This window comes from Galeopterus variegatus, unplaced genomic scaffold (genome assembly GCF_000696425.1).
Source record: "Galeopterus variegatus unplaced genomic scaffold, G_variegatus-3.0.2 Scaffold4384, whole genome shotgun sequence".
In the NCBI taxonomy this organism is placed as follows: Eukaryota; Metazoa; Chordata; class Mammalia; order Dermoptera; family Cynocephalidae; genus Galeopterus; species Galeopterus variegatus.
This window is the reverse complement of record NW_007730495.1, coordinates 68,826-91,309: the sequence shown is the minus strand read 5'-3', so window position 1 is coordinate 91,309 and position 22,484 is coordinate 68,826. Positions and strand designations below refer to the sequence as shown.

The 22,484-nt window shown below is 38.5% G+C and overlaps 1 protein-coding gene across 1 annotated transcript in view; it reads left to right on the top strand.

The window, feature by feature from the left end:
- The window catches only part of FIG4 (FIG4 homolog, SAC1 lipid phosphatase domain containing (S. cerevisiae)), a 114,837-nt gene extending 93,368 nt beyond the window's left edge, over positions 1–21,469 (top strand). Inside the window, exon 23 of the mRNA XM_008587415.1 lies at positions 21,107–21,469. Coding sequence (XP_008585637.1) covers positions 21,107–21,284 — 178 coding nt within the window. The 3' untranslated portion in view covers positions 21,285–21,469. The remainder of the gene's footprint in view (positions 1–21,106) is intronic.
- Positions 21,470–22,484: the final 1,015 nt, after the last annotated feature.

Below are 22,484 nucleotides of genomic sequence, written 5' to 3'. Positions count from 1 at the left end.
TTCATAATCCAACAATTTTTCTTGAAATCATGAGGCAAACCAATTTTCTTTTTCTAAATATGAAGTATTTGCAACACCAAGTGTAAAAAATATTGACAGTAAATAATTGGCAAGAAGCCAGTGGAACAGGGGCTCCTGAGCAGAGGGGTACAGAAACCGGGCTGGGGTAGATGAACACTTTTGCCCAAGTTCTTGCAGGACATTGCCCAGAAGTGGATGTTAAATGCTATACTTTGTCTGAGCATGACCCTTCCTTTGACTCATACCACTCCCTGAGTGTATGGGTGGTACTCAGGGGGTGATGTCACCAGCCAACAGTCAGTGTGTGATGGGCACTGTTCTATGTTCCTTAACATGCATTAACTCAATTCTCACAATAACCCTAGAAAGTAGATATCATCATCTCCATTTTATAGATGGGGAACTGAAACACAGAGAAGTTATGTAACTTGCCCAAGGTCAAACAGCTAGCAAGTGGAAGGACCAGGATTCAAACCTAGACAGTGTGGCTCCAGAGCTGCTGCTGTCCATCATTGTGCTATAAATGCCTGGTGTTACCAGCTGCTTTTATAACTACTGGGGTAGAAATGCTGGGTTCTTAGCATTAACAGCCCTGGCTTCGGTCCTCTGACATGACCTGGATTTGAAGATGCCTCTGTATGTAGACATAATGTTTCTGCTCTGTTGATCTTGAATTTTTTTTTTTTTTTAATATTTGGAGACTATACTTTTATTCTTTCCCCAGTACCCAGTGTATTATCCCTCATGTAGACACATTGAAGCTTCCTGGGCAAGCATACTTTGCTTGACTGATTTGGTAACATGACTCCCTGAACATCCCTAGAATGCTTCCCAGTTCCCAACTGGTTTCTAGCCACCTTCCTGATGCCTTTTTAACCCCCTGCCCCCATCCTTGAATACTTTTTAGTTCTTCCTCTATTCTTTTTCTTCCTTATAAGCTCTTTGCTCCCTCCTGTTTCTTTGTTCCCCTACTGCCTTCTGAAAGAAGAAAAAAGTAAGAACACCAAGTTTTGAGCATTTTTCCCCCTTATTTTACTTCCACTGCACCTGTAACTAAATGCTGAATGAGAAGGACCCAAGTAAAGGGACTTGGTGTGCCCTGTGGCGGGCAGGGTGTTGTGTGATTCACTGTGTGCAAGACCAACATGTTCTCATTTTACACTCCTATCGGTTCTCTGGGAGTTTTTAACTAAGCAACAAATGCCAATCAGTAGTAGGTTAAAAAGACATGAACACACATATTATTAGTGCCAGCTATTCTGTGGCTAACCTATTCCAGGAATATGTCTCACTTGTTTAAAAATTATCTCCAAGAAATGGTTCAAAATATAATACAGAGTTTGTATAAATACTGTGTCACTAAGAATTCTTCCAGCACAGGATAAGCTGAAATGCAATGCAAGGTAAATAAGTGTGCTTACTGTTTTAGGACCATAGGGTTACATCTATTCCCTGAGTATGTCTCATAATAAGTGGTGTTTACTGACCTTGGACTGAATGCTCCTCTGTATGGGCTTCTGCTAGGGGAAGTGTTTCACAAATCAGAGCATGCTCTTAGTCAGAATTAGAGCACTTCTTCACACTGATGAGAAGGCATGACACAATGGCCATGATTAACTCAACTTCATTTACTTTTCATGATGTAATTTACAATAATCTGTTTCTCATATACGAGTCACCCTCTGGACCGCCTGCAGCCTTCTCCACTTGATTTCTTCTAGTCCTCTGTGGATAGTGCTCTGGTCTCTGTGCTGCAGGCTAAATTGGTATTTCTGCCTTAATGGGTAACTCTTTTTATCTTCTCCAAACACCCGGAGTACAGTCTCTAAAGGTTTAAGGATTAGAGCAGTTGGGAGGCAGTGATCAATGATTAATCAGCTAATTCCCTCCACAGGCAGGAGATAATAGGTGATAACAACTCCTTAGCCAGAGGAAACTAGGATGTAACCTCTTCTCTCACCCCAGAAATTACTACGACAGTCTTTCTTCCTTTTTCATTCTGGCTTTTACTTTTTTATCTCTTTGTCTTTAATGCTCTCTGACTTTTCCTGTGTATCTTTTCTATTTCTAATGATTTCTTTCTGACCCTCCCCCCTTTTTTTAAATTTTTACCTTCTCGCTTTCCCTTTTTCTCCCTCACCATCATCCCTTCCAGGGTATTTTTAGCCTTTTTTTTTTTTTTTTTTTAAATACAGTAATACTGCTAAACACAGGTTCCCTTCATATATTCTAGGACAGTGTTTTTGGGGGCTGGAATTCTTGACTCATTAGTGGGTCATGAAATTAATTTAGTAGGTCTCCACACAATGAAATGAAATTGAACTGAACCTAATGCAATATAAAGTACCAGTACATGGCACATAGTATGAGTAAGTCTCGTTTCATGAAACTTTTGTGTCTATGCATAAGTAGAAACAGTTTACCATGCATGTGTGTACCAGTTTACCATGCAAGGTGAATTTCTTATTGTAACAGTCACAGTCTGGATTTATATGAATGTGCCTTTTCTGGAATCATATGAATTAAAATCTTAGCACTGTTCCTAGCATCTAGGCACTTAATAAATGTTTGTTGAATAAGTGAAAGTATGTGTGAATTTCTGTTGGGGATAATTAGAAAAGGATAAGAGGGGTCAGGAACAGATGATAGAGGCTTCTGTGGTATATAGTCTTAAGATGGTCTCGAGATGGGTGCTCTGTCCTAAGCACCACTTTTGGAGACCCCTAAGTAATCTAATCCAAGGTGACAGTTGGTGAGGAGGTGAGAGACACCGGTACATAGGAACAGTATCAGAAAGAGATGCTAAGTGAGAGAGTATGACCCTTATCCTGAAAGCTGTGTTTTAATCAGGAGGATGATAGGCTTATATTTGCATTTTAGAAAGGCCACTCTGAAAATAGCATGGAGAATGGATTAGAGGCAGGAAGATAAGCAACATATCTGTTGGAAACATCAGGACAAGAAAGTGATTGGAGTTGGCTATTGGCGGTTGAAATAGAGAAAAATGATTATCTTATAAAGGTAGAATCTCTAAGGTTTTATGGCTATTGGCGGTTGAAATAGAGAAAAATGATTATCTTATAAAGGTAGAATCTCTAAGGTTTGGCAAAACTTAGTAATGGGTTTTGTTTCAGGGACACCTGAGAGGCCAAGAGTTTTATAGCTTGGTTGACTACTATAGTGGTGAGTTGCCAGGAAAGCACATACACGACAAATGCAAATTCAGGGGCTAAGGTGGTGAGTTTCAGACAATAATAGGACATCCAAAATGGTCTGTTTGAGGCTCAAGAGGTTTTAGAGAGATTCAATAATTAGATTTTTTATGCTCTTAATTTAAAAAGTGAGTAAGTTAAATTTCTTAACTTTCTCTAAAAAAGTCCAAGTTAAATAGATTATTAAATGTGCTTTTTAAATTTTCTAGGTATCCATGTCAGATTAAAGGGGAAAAAAATCCTTCAATTATTGACAGAGATGAAGAATTCGTTATGGGTTTAAAATGTATTTTCATCCCATAAAACACTGTCTTACTTTGTACATGAGCAAGCAAGTTAATCCCAGAGGAGCAGATTTGGATATCTGATATGGCCATCCGAGTGGTATTACTCATTGAATTTCTTAGCTCTGTATACAAGAACCACATTTTGGAATGGTTAAACCTTTTACTATTTTGTTAGTTTACCATATTACCATCAGTTTTGTTTATAGAAGGTGGATGGGATGATTTAAGGCAGACAGAGTGATTATTGAGCCTTGTGCTTCCTGACAACCACTCCTTTTGCACAATGAAGACAAGTGTCCAGATATGATGTATATATTTACAGCCCTTGTCTTCTCTGAGCTTATACTAGAAATCTTCTCAATTAAGGTAAATTTTTGGCTGAAATACCAAAATCACCTTTCAGTTTTACATTTAAATACTGCTTATTGTCCAGTGTGACACATAGCCCCTTGGGGATTTTACACATGATTTTAAAGAGTACAAACCCCATTAAGTCCTAATTGTGTTTAAAACTCAATTTACCAGCAGGTCTTTTAGTATTAAATAAGTGATTGTCCGTGTTTAATATTCTAATATTAGTACTCATTTTCCTTACAGTCTTATGAAGACATTTGAAGAATAATACCATGGAAATCAATTGCATTATGTTTTCATAATTAAATGTCAATTAATTGAAGTAAATGGCAAAACAAATGATAAATATTTGTAAGTTTTGATTTTATCGTGGTCTATTTTCAGTTTTAGATGTAGCACCTCAGAATTCTTGGCAGGCATCTATCTCATGATTTTCTCAGTTGACAAACTATTGCTGTCATTAGTTAGGACAGGCTAAAATGAACTGTTATTTTCTGATTTTCAATATTGCTGTCAGATTGCTGAAGTTCTTGATGAGAGAACTTCCCCTCACATGTAATTAGCTCTTGAAATCCCTTGATCAACACACCTAGAATAGAACCATGATTTCCTGATTTTCGTCTGCATATGTTGTTTCCAAATACATGAAGGTCTAAAGGAAGATTTGTTTTGTTTTTATATTTATCTTACTCTCAGAATTCTGATTTATAAAAACTATTGTGGTTTGATCTCAGTTGGAAAGAGTGAAAATGTTTACATTCTTAAAAATCTTTCCTCTCAAACCCACTTTCTATTAACTTGCAAAAACACTCTTTATAAGATGGCTTACATCCATTACTAAAGGGTCACAGTTTTTATTCTGTATGTGCGATGTCATCACAATACTAAATACCCCCAAAATGTCTGAATAAAATGTGTCCTGTCCTTATCCAGAAGAAAAAAGGTATGGAGACTCTCTTGACTTTCTTAACCATTTTTTTACTTTTTATAATTATGCTAGAAATTCATTATTTAATGTCAAAATAAAATCAATTAGTGCTTTTAAAGCATTATACATCACAGTAATGTATTACTTTGAAAATAAAACTCTTTTAGGCTTATTTCAAAAGATAACTAGCTAAATTGGTAGTTCCTTTATCATGTGGTTTGAAAATAGAAAAGTAAATTAAATAGTGTGCTCAAATACCTTTATTTTTGATAGTAGAATAGAGCTAGGAAAAACATTCTAATAATCTCACAAGCATCAGTAAATGTTTGGCAGATAGAAAAAGAGCAAAAATGGAACCTTAGATGTCTTTTTGGCAACTCTAAATAAAATTGTGTTTGAATCTTCTCAGACCAGTAACTTTGTCTTGCACACTCTTTTTCTTTTTTTTTTTTTTTTTATGAATATTCGTGAGATACAAAGCTCATTGTCACCCCTTGTGCGCATGATGTGAGGACCAGATTCCTACTGGCAGTATACCCATTACCAGAAATTACTTTTGTACCCCATGTCCCCCACCCAATTATCTCCCAACCTCCCTTCCTCTCCCCCATCCCCCTCACTCCACTTTGTAGCCCAAGGAATGCTCCCTCCCTCTGTAAGACCAATGCACTACTGTGGTCTTTCTTTCCTTCCTTCTTTCTCTCTTAGCTCCCACATATGAGTGAGCACATGCAGTATTTATCCCTCTGTTGCATACTCTTTTCTGTTCATTATTATTCCTATTGGCTCAAAGATTTTGCTTTGGTTTTGAACAGTTTCAACAAAGTAAGAGTTCAATGTAGTCTCTTCTTAGACTTTGTCATGCTGTAACAGAATCAGCTACCAGTTTGTTTATAAATCATATAGATGATATAATTAAATTTAGTTTATTGTTTATTAAGTTTAAGTTTATTGTTTGCCTTTATTCTTTAATTTAATTTTTGTTTTTACATCTGGAACCTTGGATACATTTCCCAACAGTCTATCATGAGAAACTCAATTGGTGAATTACTCACATATTTATTCTCTCCAAAACCTGTCTATAATGACTTCTAGAGATACAAATATACAATCAGACTTGTGTGGAGAGGGGCAAGATGGAATTATCAGAATGTTCCATTAACACGTGTGTGTGTGTGTGTGTGTGTGAGAGAGAGAGAGAGAGAGAGAGAGAGATGAGGACATGAAATTTGAGAACTGGAAGATATTTAGAGATCATCAGATTCAGTCCTATGAGTTTATAAGAAAAGAAAGCCCAGTAGTTACAGAACTTTTAAGTGGTAAAGCTAGGACTCAAATTCATATTTTTGAGACTCAAACCCAAAGTCCAATGAAATGATCTCTTGAACCAGGCAGCTGGAACTTAACCCATATGCCTGTTGGGTGCAGCTAAAAGTGGGGAGCACCCACAGGAAGCACGGATACTAGTAAATATCCATGCAAGCAAATGGCCAGCAGCCTGTCACCAAAGGAAGAAAAGGGAAAAGATACAAAGCATAAAGCAGCAGTCCTCAAAATGTGGTCTGCAGACACCTGGGGGTTCCAAGACGCTTTCAGTGGGTGTGTGATATTAAGGCAGTGGCACCAAACTATACTGGTGATCGTTATTTTCTTCACTGTTTACATACTCACAGCAAAAAAGAGAAAGAGTGAAGAAAGAAAAAAAATGCCAATTATGCTTAAGTCCTTGACAAAGCAGTAAATATGTGAAGTATCAACCCTTGAATACATGTCTTTTTAGTATTCTTTGTGACAAAATTGGAAATATATATACTTGTGAAGCACTTCTGTTGAATATCGACGTACTGTAGTTGTCTTTCAGATGTGATTGTCTAAGTTGTGAGCTGCACTCACTTTTGTGGAACACCACTTGAAATAATGATTGACAAACTATAGTTCTTCACACTTGATTATTTGGCAGACACTTTCTCAAAAATTAACAAAGCAAACCTGTTACTTCATGGAAAACAATTGACAGTATTTATTACCAGTGATAAAGTTGGATCTTTCAAGTGAAAATCAAAATTTTGGAAAACTTGTATTTACCACCATGAGCAGTACTTGAAGTTTCTAATGAGATCAGTAGCAATCTTAACAAATGTGATTGTTTGATCTTATGTAATGGAATGTGTTACTGTCTTGGAGATCTTCATAACTCAGTGAACCAATATTTTCCAAATGACTAATGCGTGCTGTTAAAAAATTGTGTGGTTAAAAAGAGTTCATTCCAGTCCAAGTTAGACCAATGGATTTTAAGATAAGAGTATGAAAAGTTCATTGATGTGATTTTTTTGCAACTAACCTTTAAGGAACATGTAAATTTTGTTGTAGTATCAAAGAAAAATATCCACAGTTATCAGGAAGGCTATTAAAATACTCCTTCCTTTTCTAACTACATATCTCTGTAAGGCCAAATTTTCTTTATATACTTCAAAATGACATACCATGGCAGATTCAGCAGAAGCAGATTTGATATAATCCTTTTGCCAGATACAGAAAATATTTGCAAATATGTAACATATTGCTTCCTTTGTCACTAATTTTTTTTTATTTTGGAAAATAGTTATTTTTTATTAAAGTGTGTTATTTATGTTAACATTTATTGGGTTTATTATTTTAAATTAATTTTTTAAAATTTTTGTTTTAATTTTTCATATGGTAAAAATGAGATATAACCCATATAAACCAAAAGCTTATTGGGGTCCTCAGTAATATTTTCAAGAGTATAAAAGGATCCCAATACTAAAAGTTTGAGAATTTGTTGGCATAGAATATTTGACTATTTATGGTAATATGCAGCACTGAGGCAACTAAGAGCATTATTACATTATAGCCTTGCTCAGTGTTTGCCAGCAGAGTGATATCCTTGACTAGTTCAAGAAATGTTTATTTATTTTCTACGTTTTTTTTTGTTTAAGGAATTAAGGAAGCAAGTGTTCTCTTTTCAAAGGATTCTATCCAAAAAATGGTCTGAATCTCCTAGAATGCTCTTAGCTCCAAATAACAGAACGTCTAACTGAACTGGTTTAAACGATAAGGTAATTTATCTTACTTCACTGGAAGATTGCAGATGGGGCAGGCTCCAGAGCTGGTTGATTCAGGAGCTTCATGTCGTCATGAAGTGCCCAGGCTCTTTCCATCTCTATGCTTCCCCATCCGCATCCTCTGACAAGATGCGGCTGCAGCTGTAGGTACCACCACCAGACACAGTAGTGCCCAGGAGAGAAGGGAAGTGCATTCTCCGTGTCTCTTCCTTAGGAGCAAGGAGTCCCTAGACCTGCTCAGCAAGCTTCTCCTCATGCCCCAGTGGCCAGGATTGGGTCACATGCCAACCCTTAAACATGTTACTGCCAGTCCATGGGCTTACTGTGATTGTCTTGAGATAATTATCTGGGGTACATGGATATGAGGAAGTCACCCTTAATGACTTAGTTATTAAAAACAAAAGAAAAACACTTCATTCTTATCCAATTAACTTGAAATTCATTTGCATAGGTACCTAATAAGAGAGGCAGCATGAATCAGTGGAAAGAATTCTAAGCCCGAGAATTGGGAGTCCTGGGATCTGGTCCCACCTCTGGCACTGTGTGCATCCTTGCCTGTCTGGGTTGTGGCTCCCTTGTCTGTAAAACAAGGGCTTGGACTAGAGTACTAGTTCTGTGATCCTCCGCTTCATTGGTTGATTTATTCACTTGCTCACTCCTTCATTCAATAAGATTTATTGAGTGCTTACTGAATTGTGTAAGTCGCACCAAAGGATACAAATAGGCACTAAAATGTTGCCTGTTTAACAACAACAGATGTTCTTCCTCCCACGCTGCATGCCCATTGAAAGCCCAAAGAGGAGTAAATTCCCAACTGTTTTCTCACTTGTAGCATATTTATGGAATAAATTGTTTAATGGCCTCAACAAAGAGCCCTTGCCACAAAACTCGCTAGCAAACAGTTACATCACAATAGTTTTTCTCATTAAAAAGTAAAATTTATTCAGAAATGAAAACATAGGGCCACAAATATGTTCTGAAAATGATGAGTCTTTGTCTCAGGAAAGATGCTTGTGGCCTGGCTGTCTGTGATTGTTCTGGTTCCCTCCATGTCAGGAAGAGAGTGATGCAGAGAAGCAGGCTGTTGGGAGGACAGGAAGGCAGCCTGAGATGAGACCATGTTCTCTGAATGTCCAAGGACACTCTTACATTGTAGTTCTCAGATAAGATGCTTAGAAGAGTTTTATTTTTAAAAACCAGTCTACTAACATTTTGCAGACCTTTCTCAGGTGCAGTGTTGATTAATTTTTCATGTCACATGAAGTGTTGAGACAGTGAGGGGTCTGTCTCAGAGAAGAGAATTAGGAGTCATGTGATCATTCCTTCAAGTAATATTTGAATCACTGTCAGGGGAAACAGGGCTTTTTGAGTTGCTTTGGAGACCGATAAGTGTAACATATAGGAAGGAAGATTTTGGGTCACTGGAGAGAAAATCTTCCCAACAATTAGAGCTATCAACAGGGACGTGTAAACAGTTTACTGTTGAAAGTCTTGAGTTCTCCCTTTACTGAGCATACTCAAGCAGAGGCTGGATAGCCTTCTACAGCAGTGTTGTGGAGAGTTTCTTCATTTGGTTTGAGGTTGGTCAGGATGATTTGGAATAAAGGTCATTTTAGTATTCTGTAATTATCATTATCACAGTCATGAGTCATCAGATAGCTGGGATCTTTAACAGCTTCAAAGAGAAAGTAGATGATTCATTTATTCACCAAATGTTTGTTAAGCACCTACTATTTATCAGGCACTGTCTGGACACTAGAGATACAGTGAAGAGCAAGACTGACAAGGTCCTCTAGGGCACTTCAGTTTCAGGGTAGGCAGACAGGTGTTGAACTAATATCCACATAAATAAGACAATTTCATACTGGGGTCAACGCCCCAAAGAACACAAACCAGGAGAATGGGAGAGAGTGATTGGGGCAGGTAAGGGGCAGAAACTGTTTTAGATTAGGTTTGGAGAGAAGGTCTCTCTGAGGAGTTAACGTTCGAGCTGAGACCTGAATGAGGAGTCTGCCGTGGGATGACTGGGGAAGAGTGTTTGAAGCAGAGGAAACATACACAAAAGACACAGGCAGGAACAAGCTTGGCATGTTTGAGAGGCAAAGAGAAGGCTGGGTAAGAGGCACGGAGGAATGTACCATGGGATGGAGTAAGGCATAGGCAGGGACCAGGTGCCAAAGGACCTCTCACAGGAGCTTAGCTGTTATTCTGAAACCATGGAGTGGGAAGCTACTGGAAGGTTTTAACTAAAGAGTGACATGTTCTGATTTACATCTCTAAAAGGTGACTATGGGTGCTTTCTGGAGGATGAATTGTGGGGGTAAGGATATAAGCAAAGATGGACACAGGAGGAAACTCAAGAAGTCTTGTTTAACCAAGAGAAGAAAGTGTTTCAAGAAAGAAGGAGTGAGCAGCAGTGTAGAATACAGAAAAATGATGATTGGTTTAGGCAACAGGAAGGTTATTGATTACCTTGATGAGCAAGTTCCTATGGGTGGTAGCCTCACAAGCTCACTTGGAGTGAATTTAGGAAAAAATGGGGAGTGAGTAAGAGGACTTGGGGAGTAGAAATCATTCTTTCAAAAAAATGTTGCTGTAAAGGGGTGCAAGAAATAGGACTGTATCCTATCCGAAGGGGAATATGAACTCAAGGGATTGTTTCTAAGATAGGAGTTAATGCAGCAGATTCTCTGTGTGCTGATGCAAAGGAGTCTGCAGACAGGCTGATGCTGGGGACACTGGACAAAGAGGGAGTAACTGCAGGAGAGAGATCCTCGAAAGGGCACTGGGAATTGTTTTGCACTTGTATTGAAATCCAGAATTTCATTGTCTTTGGTGTTCATGAGCTTGTTGGAATTATCTTGTATTAAGTTGAACCATAAGAAATTACCAATATTCACACATTTTTGACCTACAAAAGCAGTAATTTCATATAATTCTACCTAACAGTTTAACTTCTACACCTTTCAATTTCTCTCATAAGTCTTTACAATTTATATACATTTTGAACTTGGAAATAATCTCAAATTTATCTAAAAGTTGCAACTACAGAAGAGAGAACATCACCTCTGCCTCCCCAAGTTAATTGATGATAAGTTGTAGACCTGATATCCTGTTTCTCCCTAACGCTTTAGTAGGTATTTCCTATAAATAAGAATATTCTCCTACAAAATCACGGTACAATCAGTAAAATCGGGACGTTAACATCAATACATTGTTACTGACTAATCCTCAGAACCCATTCAAATTTTTGCCAGTTATCCCAATAATGTCCTTAATTGCAAGAGGATTGAGTCCAAAATATCAAATTGCATTTAGTTGTCATGTCTCTTTAGGCTCCTTCATTCTAGAACAGTTTCCCATTCTTTCTTGATTTTCATAAATGAAAATTATTATTTTGTAGAATGGCCATCAATTTGAGTTCATCATGATTGCCTTCAGGTTATGAATCAGGTTATGACAGTGTGGTAGCCAACCTTCGAACTGGCACTATCTCCTGTTATTCATACCCTTATGTAATCTCCTCCCACGTTGTACTGCATACAGCAGAAGTGATTAGGTTTATAACAGCGATCTCTTGAATCACTTGTTCTGGGAGAAAGAAGCTTCCATGTCATGAGCAGCCTTATAGATAAGCCCACAAGCAACTGAAGCATCCAGCCAACAGCCAATGAGAAATTAAGGCCTGTCAGCCAAGTGAGTGTGCTTGGAAATGGATTCTGCAGTTCCACTTAAGCCTTGAGTTGAGGGTAGCTGTAGCCAACAGGTTGACGGCAACCTTGTGAGAGACCTTGAACAAGAACCACCAAACTAAGCCACTCCTGGAGTCCTGACCCCCAGAAACTGTGACATAATAAATAAAGGTACATAACAAATAGAGGCAGGAATATCACAGAAGTGATGGTGAGTTCTTATCTTTGCATCCTGTCAGCTGGCACACAATTTCAGTTTGTCCCATTACTAATGATGTTTATTTTGATTCCTTGATTAAAATGATGTCTTCTGAGCTTTTCTGTGACATTGCCCTTTAATTAAGAAATATTTTATGGAAAGTACTTTTAAACTATGTAAATATCCATTCTTCATCAAACTTGGAATTTTTCAATTATTTATTTTGCTCATTATGAGACCTTGATTGTCTAGTTATCCAGCAGGATATAATCTGTTACTGCCATTATTTACTTTGATGTTCAAATTGTCCCAAATTTCTCCAGAATCCCTTCAGCCTGGCTCCTGTGTCCTTTCACATGTCCTTATCATTCTTTGAGCACTTCCTTGATTTCTGGCACAAGATGTTCTGGGCTCATCATGTTCTTTGCCTGTCCCAGCCTTGAAATCAGTCATTTCTCCAAGGATCCCTGATTCTTTTTAGTGGAAAATGGTACTATAGCCAAGACCTGGGCACTAGGTGTACCTATTGCCATGAGAGGGTCACTACCCCCAGGCCCACTCACAGAACACATACATTTACTTATACATACATATCTATTTTGTAGATTAAATAATATAAATGTATATGTTTAATATATATTTATAAATGTAAATAAAATTTGGATAAATATATATTTAAATCTATGAGTTCATACTGATATCTTTAACTGTAGAGTATCCAGGGTTTATACTGTCCTTCTCCCTTTCCATATGAGTAACTGCCTTCTCCCACATTGAGAAACTTCTCTCCCATTACCCTTTTTATATTTATTTGATTAATCCTCCACAAGGCACCAATCTCCCATCACCGCTGCATCTGCTGAATCCACTCCTTCCCCGACATGGGCACCCTCCACTCAGGCTCTCACTCCCATTGTGGAGACACCCATCCTCAGGGACACCCTCTTCATCCCCATGAGCCCCAGGCCACCTTTCCACATGGAATCCACACGGAATCCACACCTGCCTCTCTCTGCTCAGGCTCTAACATACCGCCTCTGGCTGCCCGTACACATGGACGCCCTACCTCGCCCCAGTCAGGCGTCCACTGCCCATGTGGAATCTTTCCTATGCAGACACACCCTCTCACCCTGCTTGGACTCCAACCCCATCCCTCCAGGTTGTCACAGGCTGCCTCCCTATGCACATGTCTGCCTTGCTCTGCCTCATCAAATGGCCTTAACACTGGCTTGTTCAGGAGAGAAAGGGGAAGAGTGGGGCTTTATGATTTTATAATGGATATCAGCACTAAAAGGGACATTCTGTTCCCCCACAGCTAAATTTTAATATCTTCTGTAGTAGTGGGTTCCAAATTTCTGATTATACTAAAATATCTTAGGAAGCTCATTAAATTATAATTCCCAAAACAAACAAAAACCAAATGACAATAAAAACAGGGAGCAACCAAAGTGTCCCTAGAAAATGGTTAAATAGATTAGTGAGAACCCTCAGTTTTCATTTTGGACTTTCAGCTACTCTTGAAGTTTTCTACATTTATACTTTTATTATTTATTTACTTATTTTTTGGTGGCTGGCCAGTATAGGGATTGAGCCCTGGACTTTGGTGTTACCAGCACTACGCTCTAACCAACTGAACCAACTGCCAGCCCCATTGATATTAATGATACTGACAGATTATGGGCGATGTTTTCTTTATAATTTTCTGTATTAAAAACATAATTATCATTATTATTATTTTTAAAAAGGATGCAAAACACAGAATTCAAGGCCCTATTGCTCGATACTCTGATCCAGTACACCTGGGCTAAGGCCTGGAAATCTATATTTTATGAAATTCTCCATTTGAATGTAGCGATCATCCAGGTTGGAAAACTGCTCCGTTGGCTCTTCACAGGAATTTCCTCAGCAGCTGTCTGAATATCCACTGGGCAGAGCACGTAACACTCGATCACAGACTAGCATTGACAGAGAGGAAGCCACATGAGTGTCTTTCTCAAAACTGGGGACAGTTAGGTGTTGTTTTGAAGGCTCACAATCCTACTCATAACTTCTTCCAAAAGACAGTTTTCTCTGATTCTTATTGTTAATAAAGTGAAGGAAATCTCAAAGGATGTGGTAAAGTCTGAGAACCTGTCATTGCCAAGAGGAGCCTAAGGATATATGAAAATGAAATGTAATGTATGCTGGCTGGCATCCTGGAACAGAAAAAAGGACGTTAAATAGAAACTAAGTTTGGACTTTAGCTAATAATAATGTATCAATGTCAGTTTGTTAATTACAACAAACGTAGCATATTAATGGGAGATGTTAATAATACAGGAAATTGGGTGTAGGGTATGTGGGAACTCTCTGTACTTTACCCAGTAATTCTGTAAATCTAAAGTGGCTCTAAAGTAAAAATTTATTAGAAAAAAGTTGCAGTTTACAAGAGATGTAATGACATGACACGACAAACTCGATGGAAGCGCTTTATAAATAACCAGGAAAAGGTGGGGCTATCAGAGGGACATGAAGAATATAAGTAGTGTGTCATCACCACCATGTGAGAGATAAGACACATGGCCATTACTGCAACCTAGTGGCTGTTTCCGTTCCAGAAAATGTGAGGACAGAATGTGTAAATATCCGATAGATGACCAGTTGCCCTGAGAAAGGTCTGGCCCTGCATACAGGCAGAGAGAAAGGATCACTCTGGGAGGAGCAGTTACATTCTTTGCCCTTGGAGAACAGCTGTTATATCCTTTATTGGCAGAAAAGTCCTCTCAGAACAGACCCAGTGCTGTGCAGGATAACCCGTCCCCTGTTGCCCTGGCTCAAATCCAAGCACTCTCTCATTAAACAACAGTTGAAATGTTCAAGTTAGAGCCTACAAACAATGCAGCCAACAATATTTGTAATAATAAACACAGCTGAAACAGAGAAAAACTGCCTTTCTTTCTATACTAAGATAATATGTTTACAAATGGGAGGAAAACCATAGATTTATAAATTGCGTCCTAAATTCTAAGCATTTTACATGTTTTAGGGCAGAAAATCATGGTGCTTTCTCTAAAAACAAAAGTTCTTTTAAAAAATACAAATGGCATCTTTATTTTACAGTCCTGAGAATGTAAAAAGAGGATCACTGCCATACTAGGACCAGTAAAAACTATTAATGTCTGTGGCTAAATCATAAAAAGTACCACCATTGACACTCATATATGTGGCTGTGGTATACTGTTCATTTCTCTCCTTGGAGAGCGAACATACATATGCTCAGCTGCTGGAAATATCCCCTCCCTGCCAACACCATCTAAGAACAGGAGTCACTTAGGAGCCTGAGTGTCTGCTCCCGATTAAAATAACCAGCTGGAGCTGGATATGCTTTTCCCATTGTCTGGCTGTGTTGGTCAGGGTTCAGCTGCAGAAAGCATAATCCACTATAGGCAGATTAAACAGAAAGTGATTTATGATAGGATTTTAGGGGCTTTCAGAATCACTGAAGAGCTGAAGAAACAGATTCAAGCTTCCAGGAATGACTCCCCAAACCATATGGCAAACCATCCGAGTAGCTGCTGCATCTGCCTTGATCAGGAAGCTATCACAGCAGCTGCTGGCTGCAAAACCAGCCACATCAGCTCTATTCAAAAAGCCATCACTGCAGTGGCCAACTCAAGAACGTGTCACCTTTGCCACAGTCTGCAAAATGGACACTTCATCCTTTTTCTTTCCACATGACTCAGTTCCAAATCAGAGCATCATGTGAAAACAAATGGAAGGTAGACCCTAAATCACATTTTGAACCCAAGTTGCAGTGGAGTCTGAGACATTATCTTTTGTTTCTCAGCCTCTGCACACTAGAAAGGGAGTGCAAGTGGTTATTGAGGGATCTGATCTACGTTATCTGTCACAGTCTGTCCCTCTAGCTACCCAGTTATTGTTGATACTCTATTTGCTATAGTAGAACTTTTTTAAAAGTCCAGGGTTTCTGGGTATATGCAGCTGTCCTCATCAAGTTTAGATGAGGCTTCTTGTAATCTGGTGACCTTAAACAGAAAGACTACTGATCTGCTCCCAATATACCATGGTGGCAAAGAAAAATAAAAACTCTCATTCAGAAAGGGTGATAAGGTAGCTGTCACATCTGGATGTCTGCAGTATACATGCAGCTGTCTCTGAGGAGAGCAAACCCTGCCAGAGTAGAAGTGGGAGTTGAATGGAAAAGAGCTTCTCTGAGGACAGCCCTGGATGAGAAGAGGGAGTGTGGCCATACCTACCTCAACCGCAGGGAAAGCTGCAGCTGTGCAGGCAACAATATGTCAGATTTAGGGCTCAGCTTGGGGGATGGGTGAAAAATATACTTTTAAAAATAGATATTCTAATCCTATATAAAGTTATCAGAAGAATCAAAGAACACAGCAGAATAACATCCTACAGACGATGAATGCATGCTAGAAAGACAAATCAATTAGAGGTCAGAACTGAAAATACTATTTCAAAATTAGCTGAAATACAAAATCTTCAAGTTCAAAAAGAAATGAAGAAAGACAAAAAGAATTTAAGAGAAAGTGTCAAATATTGATGATAGTGAAAGAAGATTTAACATGGATGATAGGAAACCTGAAGAAGAAATAGCAAGAGAACAGAAAAAATACTAAAAATAGTAATGCAGTAAAAAAAAAACCCACCGAACTTTTCTGAAATAAACTATTTAAAACTGCATATTGAAAGAGCACACCACATACCTGAGAATATTGACCCAGAATGACCAACACCAAGATATAGTATAAAAAGTTAAGTGGACTTTAAAGGAAAAAAATCCTTTAGACGTCTAGACAAAAACAGCAAGTGACTTTTAAGGGAAAGAAAATTCAATTGTCATAAGAATTTCTGGATGCAACACTTTATGCCAGAAAAAAGTAGAGAAATATATTTAAGAACCTTGAGGAAAGAAAATGTGGGCCTAGAATATTATTTCCAAAGCTTTTAAGTATAAAAGGAGAAATGATTTTGTTATCAATATGGAAGAACTCAGGGAATATTGTTCCCACGAGCCCTCCTTGTGAAGAATGACCTTTAGACAGTCATAATGATATGAGAGACACTGACATAAAGACCAGTGTGGATAATAAATGTGTAGTTACTTCTAGAACTAAAATGACGGTCAGAAGGGCTTATTTTGGCTATGGCTGATGATATGAGAGACACTAAATGTGTAGTTACTTCTAGAACTAAAATGACGGTCAGAAGGGCTTATTTTGGCTATGGCTTAAAAGGGTATGTTATGGCCATATGTCAAATGTGGATATAGTACAACTGAAGAAATTAGGCAGATAATGGGAAGAGTATATACAAAAATAAAGTCTGTTTTCACTAACCATATTGATGGTGGTAGCATTAGTATTGTATTCTGAGGCCATTGTGTGCCTAATATAAGATAAAGCAAATAAATAATCATGGGCTGTTCTAATTCTGTCATCCTCTTTGTCCTTGAGAAACAGCGTTCTCCTCAGCATGGAACACACACACATTTACATATACACGCACATACATGTAATATCAGTTCTCAGCTAATAGGAATCGGAGCTTCTGAGAGAAGTGGTGGATTCCACGTCTGTGTCAGTAAATGTTCAGAATGAACCTGGAACTTCTTGTCAGTCCAGATAGTAAGAAAACTATCAGATTACTAGGGTCATATCAAGAGGACTTAGGAGTGAACTGAAGAGCTCCCACTAGACAAAGATAGGACAATTTGAACTTCAAAAAAACCCAGTAATTTCAGCAGAATGAAACTTATCAAGTGTGCTTAAAAGCCATGAGTTTGTGATGATATGTTTTTTAAAATCTGGTCTCTTTAGAAGGGTAGTAGGAAACCATTTCATTATCTGGAAAACTGGCAAAAAAAGGAAGAAATCAAGCATATGATTCTTTGAATCCTATGAACTGTACCGCTTGGTAACCAAATAAGAGATGAGAAAAAGCATCTTTTTTATTACAACAAATAAAGGAAAAAGAAATAAGATAATTATCATTTGACAATCCCCAGTGAATTAATGGATTTAGGCATTGAGCCTCAATGGCTGTTAACATCAAAAAAGATAAACAACCAGATACCGTGGCCCTCCTGATGAAACAACACACCACCAGCTCTATAGTCTTGCCAAAGCAATTGAAGCAGAGTCTCACCAAGCCTCTTAATCCAACTACTGACCTGCAGGAAATATAAAGGGCAGAGGAACACTTTGAACGGCATCATGAATGTTCAAATAGCAAAATGCAGACTGAGGGAAACTCTGCAACCTGGAATCTTCAACAGATAAATTGTTAGGAAAAGAAATGAGAGAGAATCTGTAGATTAAAAGGCATATTACACACTGTAAATGGGCAAAACTAAACTGTAGAGTCTAGGGATGCACATTTGAATGAAAAGACTTTTTTTTTATAAGTATGAAGAAGTGATTGCTAGTAGAAGTCAGGGTAATGGCTACTTACGAGAGGAGGGAGGGGGTTCTCATCGGGATGGGCCACATGGAAGGGGCTCCTGGGATGGCTGCCAAAATTGCTGTTTCTTGACCTGGGTGGTTTTCACCTTATAGTAATTGTATGTATTTGTTTTGTGTGGTTTTCTGTGTTTTATTTTACAATAAAAAGGTGAAAGCATTGATAGATCTGAAACACAGTAGCTTTTCCATGATAAATATTGGGTAAGTGTTATTTTTTATATTAATGTACGCATGACAGTGATATAATGGCATTGTAATGGAAAACTTTGTTCAAAGAACCTTGTAATAGCCTAAAAGGCTTTCATGTGAATTGGTTGTATTGATCTTTTCTATATAACAGCATTAAAAAAAAAGTCAGATTTCAAGGGCAAAATGTCCCAGCTCTATCCAAGAAATAGTAAATGTTATAATACATTATCTGGATTTATCAGCTCCAGTACCTCAAATGCTCATCAGCTATACTTTTGTTCTAATATCTGTACAATAGAATGGATATTGTAAAAGTTCACATGGACTCATTTGAAGTACATCACTTGGTGGGGATGGTTGAAATACATACATAGCCCTTTCCTCAGCATTGTGTTTAATGACTAAATATGCATATATAGTATATTGGTTAATATAAAGCATAAATATATATGTAAATATCCTATCTATATGCATAGCATGTGTGTGTGCACACACATCCATACACACTGTTTTTTCATCTAGGGGATCTGATGACAAATGGGTCTATGAAAGACAGAGTTTAGCAGCCTTAAACATTACAAATGAATAAATTTCTTTGAGATCTGTAAGATCATTGCATAATTTGATCTATAAACAATTTTGTTGTGTTACTGATGTTGGCATAAGCATAAAGTCCTCAATTTTTGTCAGATTGCAGTCCCTTTCTTGTGTCCCGTCATTGACATGGCTCCCTGACACGTTGAACGTGGATAAGTGTTTGAGGAACACACACAATAAGGGTTTTGCTGTCGTCATGTTCTCTCCATAACCAAAATGTCACCTACTCCTCTCCTCTCAAAATCTTTAAAGATCCAGTCTGCTGTAAAGATTTGAGATTCCTTTTGCTGAGCCTTTGAAGGGCCTTATATACAGACTGGGCAGCCTGCTCCCCTGGCCACCTCCGGTTCTATTTTATTTTAATGAAGTTTAATGTAGAGTCTCCAGCCAGTTCGGAATGTGTTAGTGTTTTAGATAAAGGCAAAGTACAGTGAGCTCCCTCAACTGTTTTCTGGGGAAGTAAGAAAGACCCGCATTTAACTAAAGCACGTCCTACGAAGATAGAGCCATTTTGGGGGGCGGTTTACAACTTTTATCTTCCTTTGTACGTCACTGCGCTTCCTAGTGTCCAGCGAAATGTTGGTATTCCCAGTACAGACCCAGTTGGGTCTGAGGTCCAGTTCTGCTTTTCAGGGAATCCTCCCCAACTCCAGGGCTCCCAGCTAACCAAACAGTTGGGAATCCAGGATGCCTTTCTGATCCGATGCACATGAGCAAGGCTGAGGTCCCAGCCCAGCAGAATAGATTCTCCAAATTTCCTCTCTCTGTGTTATCTTGAGTGCTCTGGTGTGGAAAACCACCCCTGTCCTCACAGGGCAAGCTCTGGGCCAAGTGGTGGAGTCATTGTGTCCCCAGTCCCTCACTATGTCTTTTTAGTTTGCCATCCTCTCCATCAGTGGCCTCTTCTTGACCTTCCTGGGCACACACGTGTGCATGCACACTCTACACACACATATACTCTACATCACACCTTTGTTGGTTGAGTCATCCTTTAAGGGCCTGCTCCCAGCTAAGGATGTCAGAGACTGAGCTGCATTTTGACAAGGCCTTTCTAGAGATAGTGCCTTCCCAAGGGGTGGATGGAAATTTCAAGACTGTGGCAGGCTGTATGGGGGCAGGGTGGAATGGAGGTATATTTTTGAATAAAGAGATTCTTGGGTGTTTTTCCCCCCAGAAAGAAGGGAAGCTGCCTATTACAGATCCACAATTTCTTATCCAAAAGCCTGAGGCCAAATTAGTTACAGAATTCAGAATTGGGGGTAGTATGCCAGAATTAGGGATAGCATAGCAAGATGCTACATACGCCTTACAATAACATACCAGTCTGATGCCCTGTCCAATAATTAGACACATTGATAGTCACATGAAGTGAGATGATTATTGTCAATTTATTAGAACGTACCACAAAATAAGTTTCAGTTATGTCAGATTTTCCGGCAAAATAACTTCTGGTTGTTGAAGCTTTAAGGATTTCAGAATCACAGGTAAGGAATTCTGCACTTGCAATTTTTAATAATACTTCACACTTACTGAGCACTTAGAGGCACTATGCCAGACACTGTGCTAAGGGAGCACTTTACACATATAGACTCATTTACTCCTGTCAACAACCCTATGAAGTAGGAATTATTAGTATCCCCTACTTCATTGATTCCTACTAAATCTTCCTTAAAACACCATCAAATGACTACCATGTGCCAAGGAAAAGGAACAAAAAGTCTGTATATCCCCCACCTAGGGTTGCTCCCAGTCATGTGAGGGGGACAGATGGGTGCACAGACAGCAGAGCACATGGGCTTTGGGAACAGAGGAAGTGGCCCTCTGCCTGTACACCAGGGAAGGCTTTCCACGCAGGTGCTGGTCAGCCCTGTCCTCCAGGCAGAGGTGGAAGCCAGCCTCAAGGGAACTGGGGTGGTCACTCCAGCTACTTATTAATAATAAACCCACCAGCTCAAGGTCAGCAGTTATCAAAGGCTTTTGAGACCACAGCTTAACCACAGCTCCCTGTGGTCCTTCATTTTGTTTTCTTTAAAGCAGCCCTCTCTTCTTTCATCTATTTTAGAGCACCCATCTCGGCTTTCACGCAAGACAACATCTATGAAGTTCAGCCCCCAAGAGTAGACAAAAAATCTACAGAGATCTTCCAAGCGCACATCCAGGCCAGTCAAGGTATCATGCAGCCCCCAGGAAAAGAGGACACCGCTGTGTACCGAGAGTACATCAGAAACAGATACCTGTGAGGAGAGTGCCGCTCCGCGTGGTGGCCCTGAGGGGACCAAGAAAGCCACAGTTGATTAGGTTGTAATGTGTTTTGTCTCATCTTAAAAAGTCAATTTCTGAAAAGTCCTTTGCATCTGAAGCTTTTCCCTCCTTTTCTAACTCATAAATTACAAATTATAGGTAATAAAGAAATGACTGAATATTTTGCTGTTGTTGCCTTCATGTTATTTTAGAAATACTTTTAGAAGTGGGGTCACTGTAGTATCACACCATCACATTAAGAAATTAACAGGTATTTATTGAGCACCTGCTGCGTGCTAGATACTATAGCAAGGTCTAGGAATATCACAGAAAACAAAACAGGCCAAAAAATTCCTCTTTTGTGGGGAATAAGGGAAAAGTATTTTTCATACCCTTATCCGTAAAGGCAGAGTATTTTTTTTTATCGTTAACATTTAAATTTTTTTTTCTGATGGTTTTTATGTTAATTTTGTGTTTTGGTTAAAAAAAAGTTTATTACCCTGAAAGCCCTAAGAAAGGAAATAAACTCCAAAATATTTATGGATAAAGAGACAAGATATCAAAAAAGTGCTCTTCAGTGGTTTAGAAAAAAAGAACAAATGATAAGTAAATCGAGCAAAATATTGTAATTGGTAAATCTGGGTAAAGAATAAACAGTAGTTCTTTAAACTATTCTTGCAATTTTCTGTAAGTATAGAATTACATCAAAACTAAGTGTTAAAATTGTTCTGAATGACTTCTTGTGGTGCGACTGGGCACGTGCACAGAGGGTTTGTTCTCTGTGTAGTCAAACACTAACGTGGACAACTTTCTGCATTTTTTAAAACAGTTTAACACAAATTATTTAATCTCATTATGTCTATGCTTTTATTACAAATTGTCTCAGTTCTCTCTCCCCATAAATAACATAAAACCAAGCCAAATGGGAGAAGGAAAACTGATCAGCCAGAATGACCTGTAATGTATGGCCAAACCTGAGATTCTGGGATTCTAGGGAAGATTTTATATTGCAAATAAAGGTTACATGCCCATTTAACATATGTTTTTGATTGATGCCGTCATGAAATCAAGGTTAGAGAATGACAAAATAATAGGTACAAGGAATTTTGTGTTGGCGCAGTTTAGCTATTTTCCACAATAGCTTGCTGCTGTGTGGGGGATCTATTCTAACCAAGTCAAGGAATAACCCCAAATTGCTG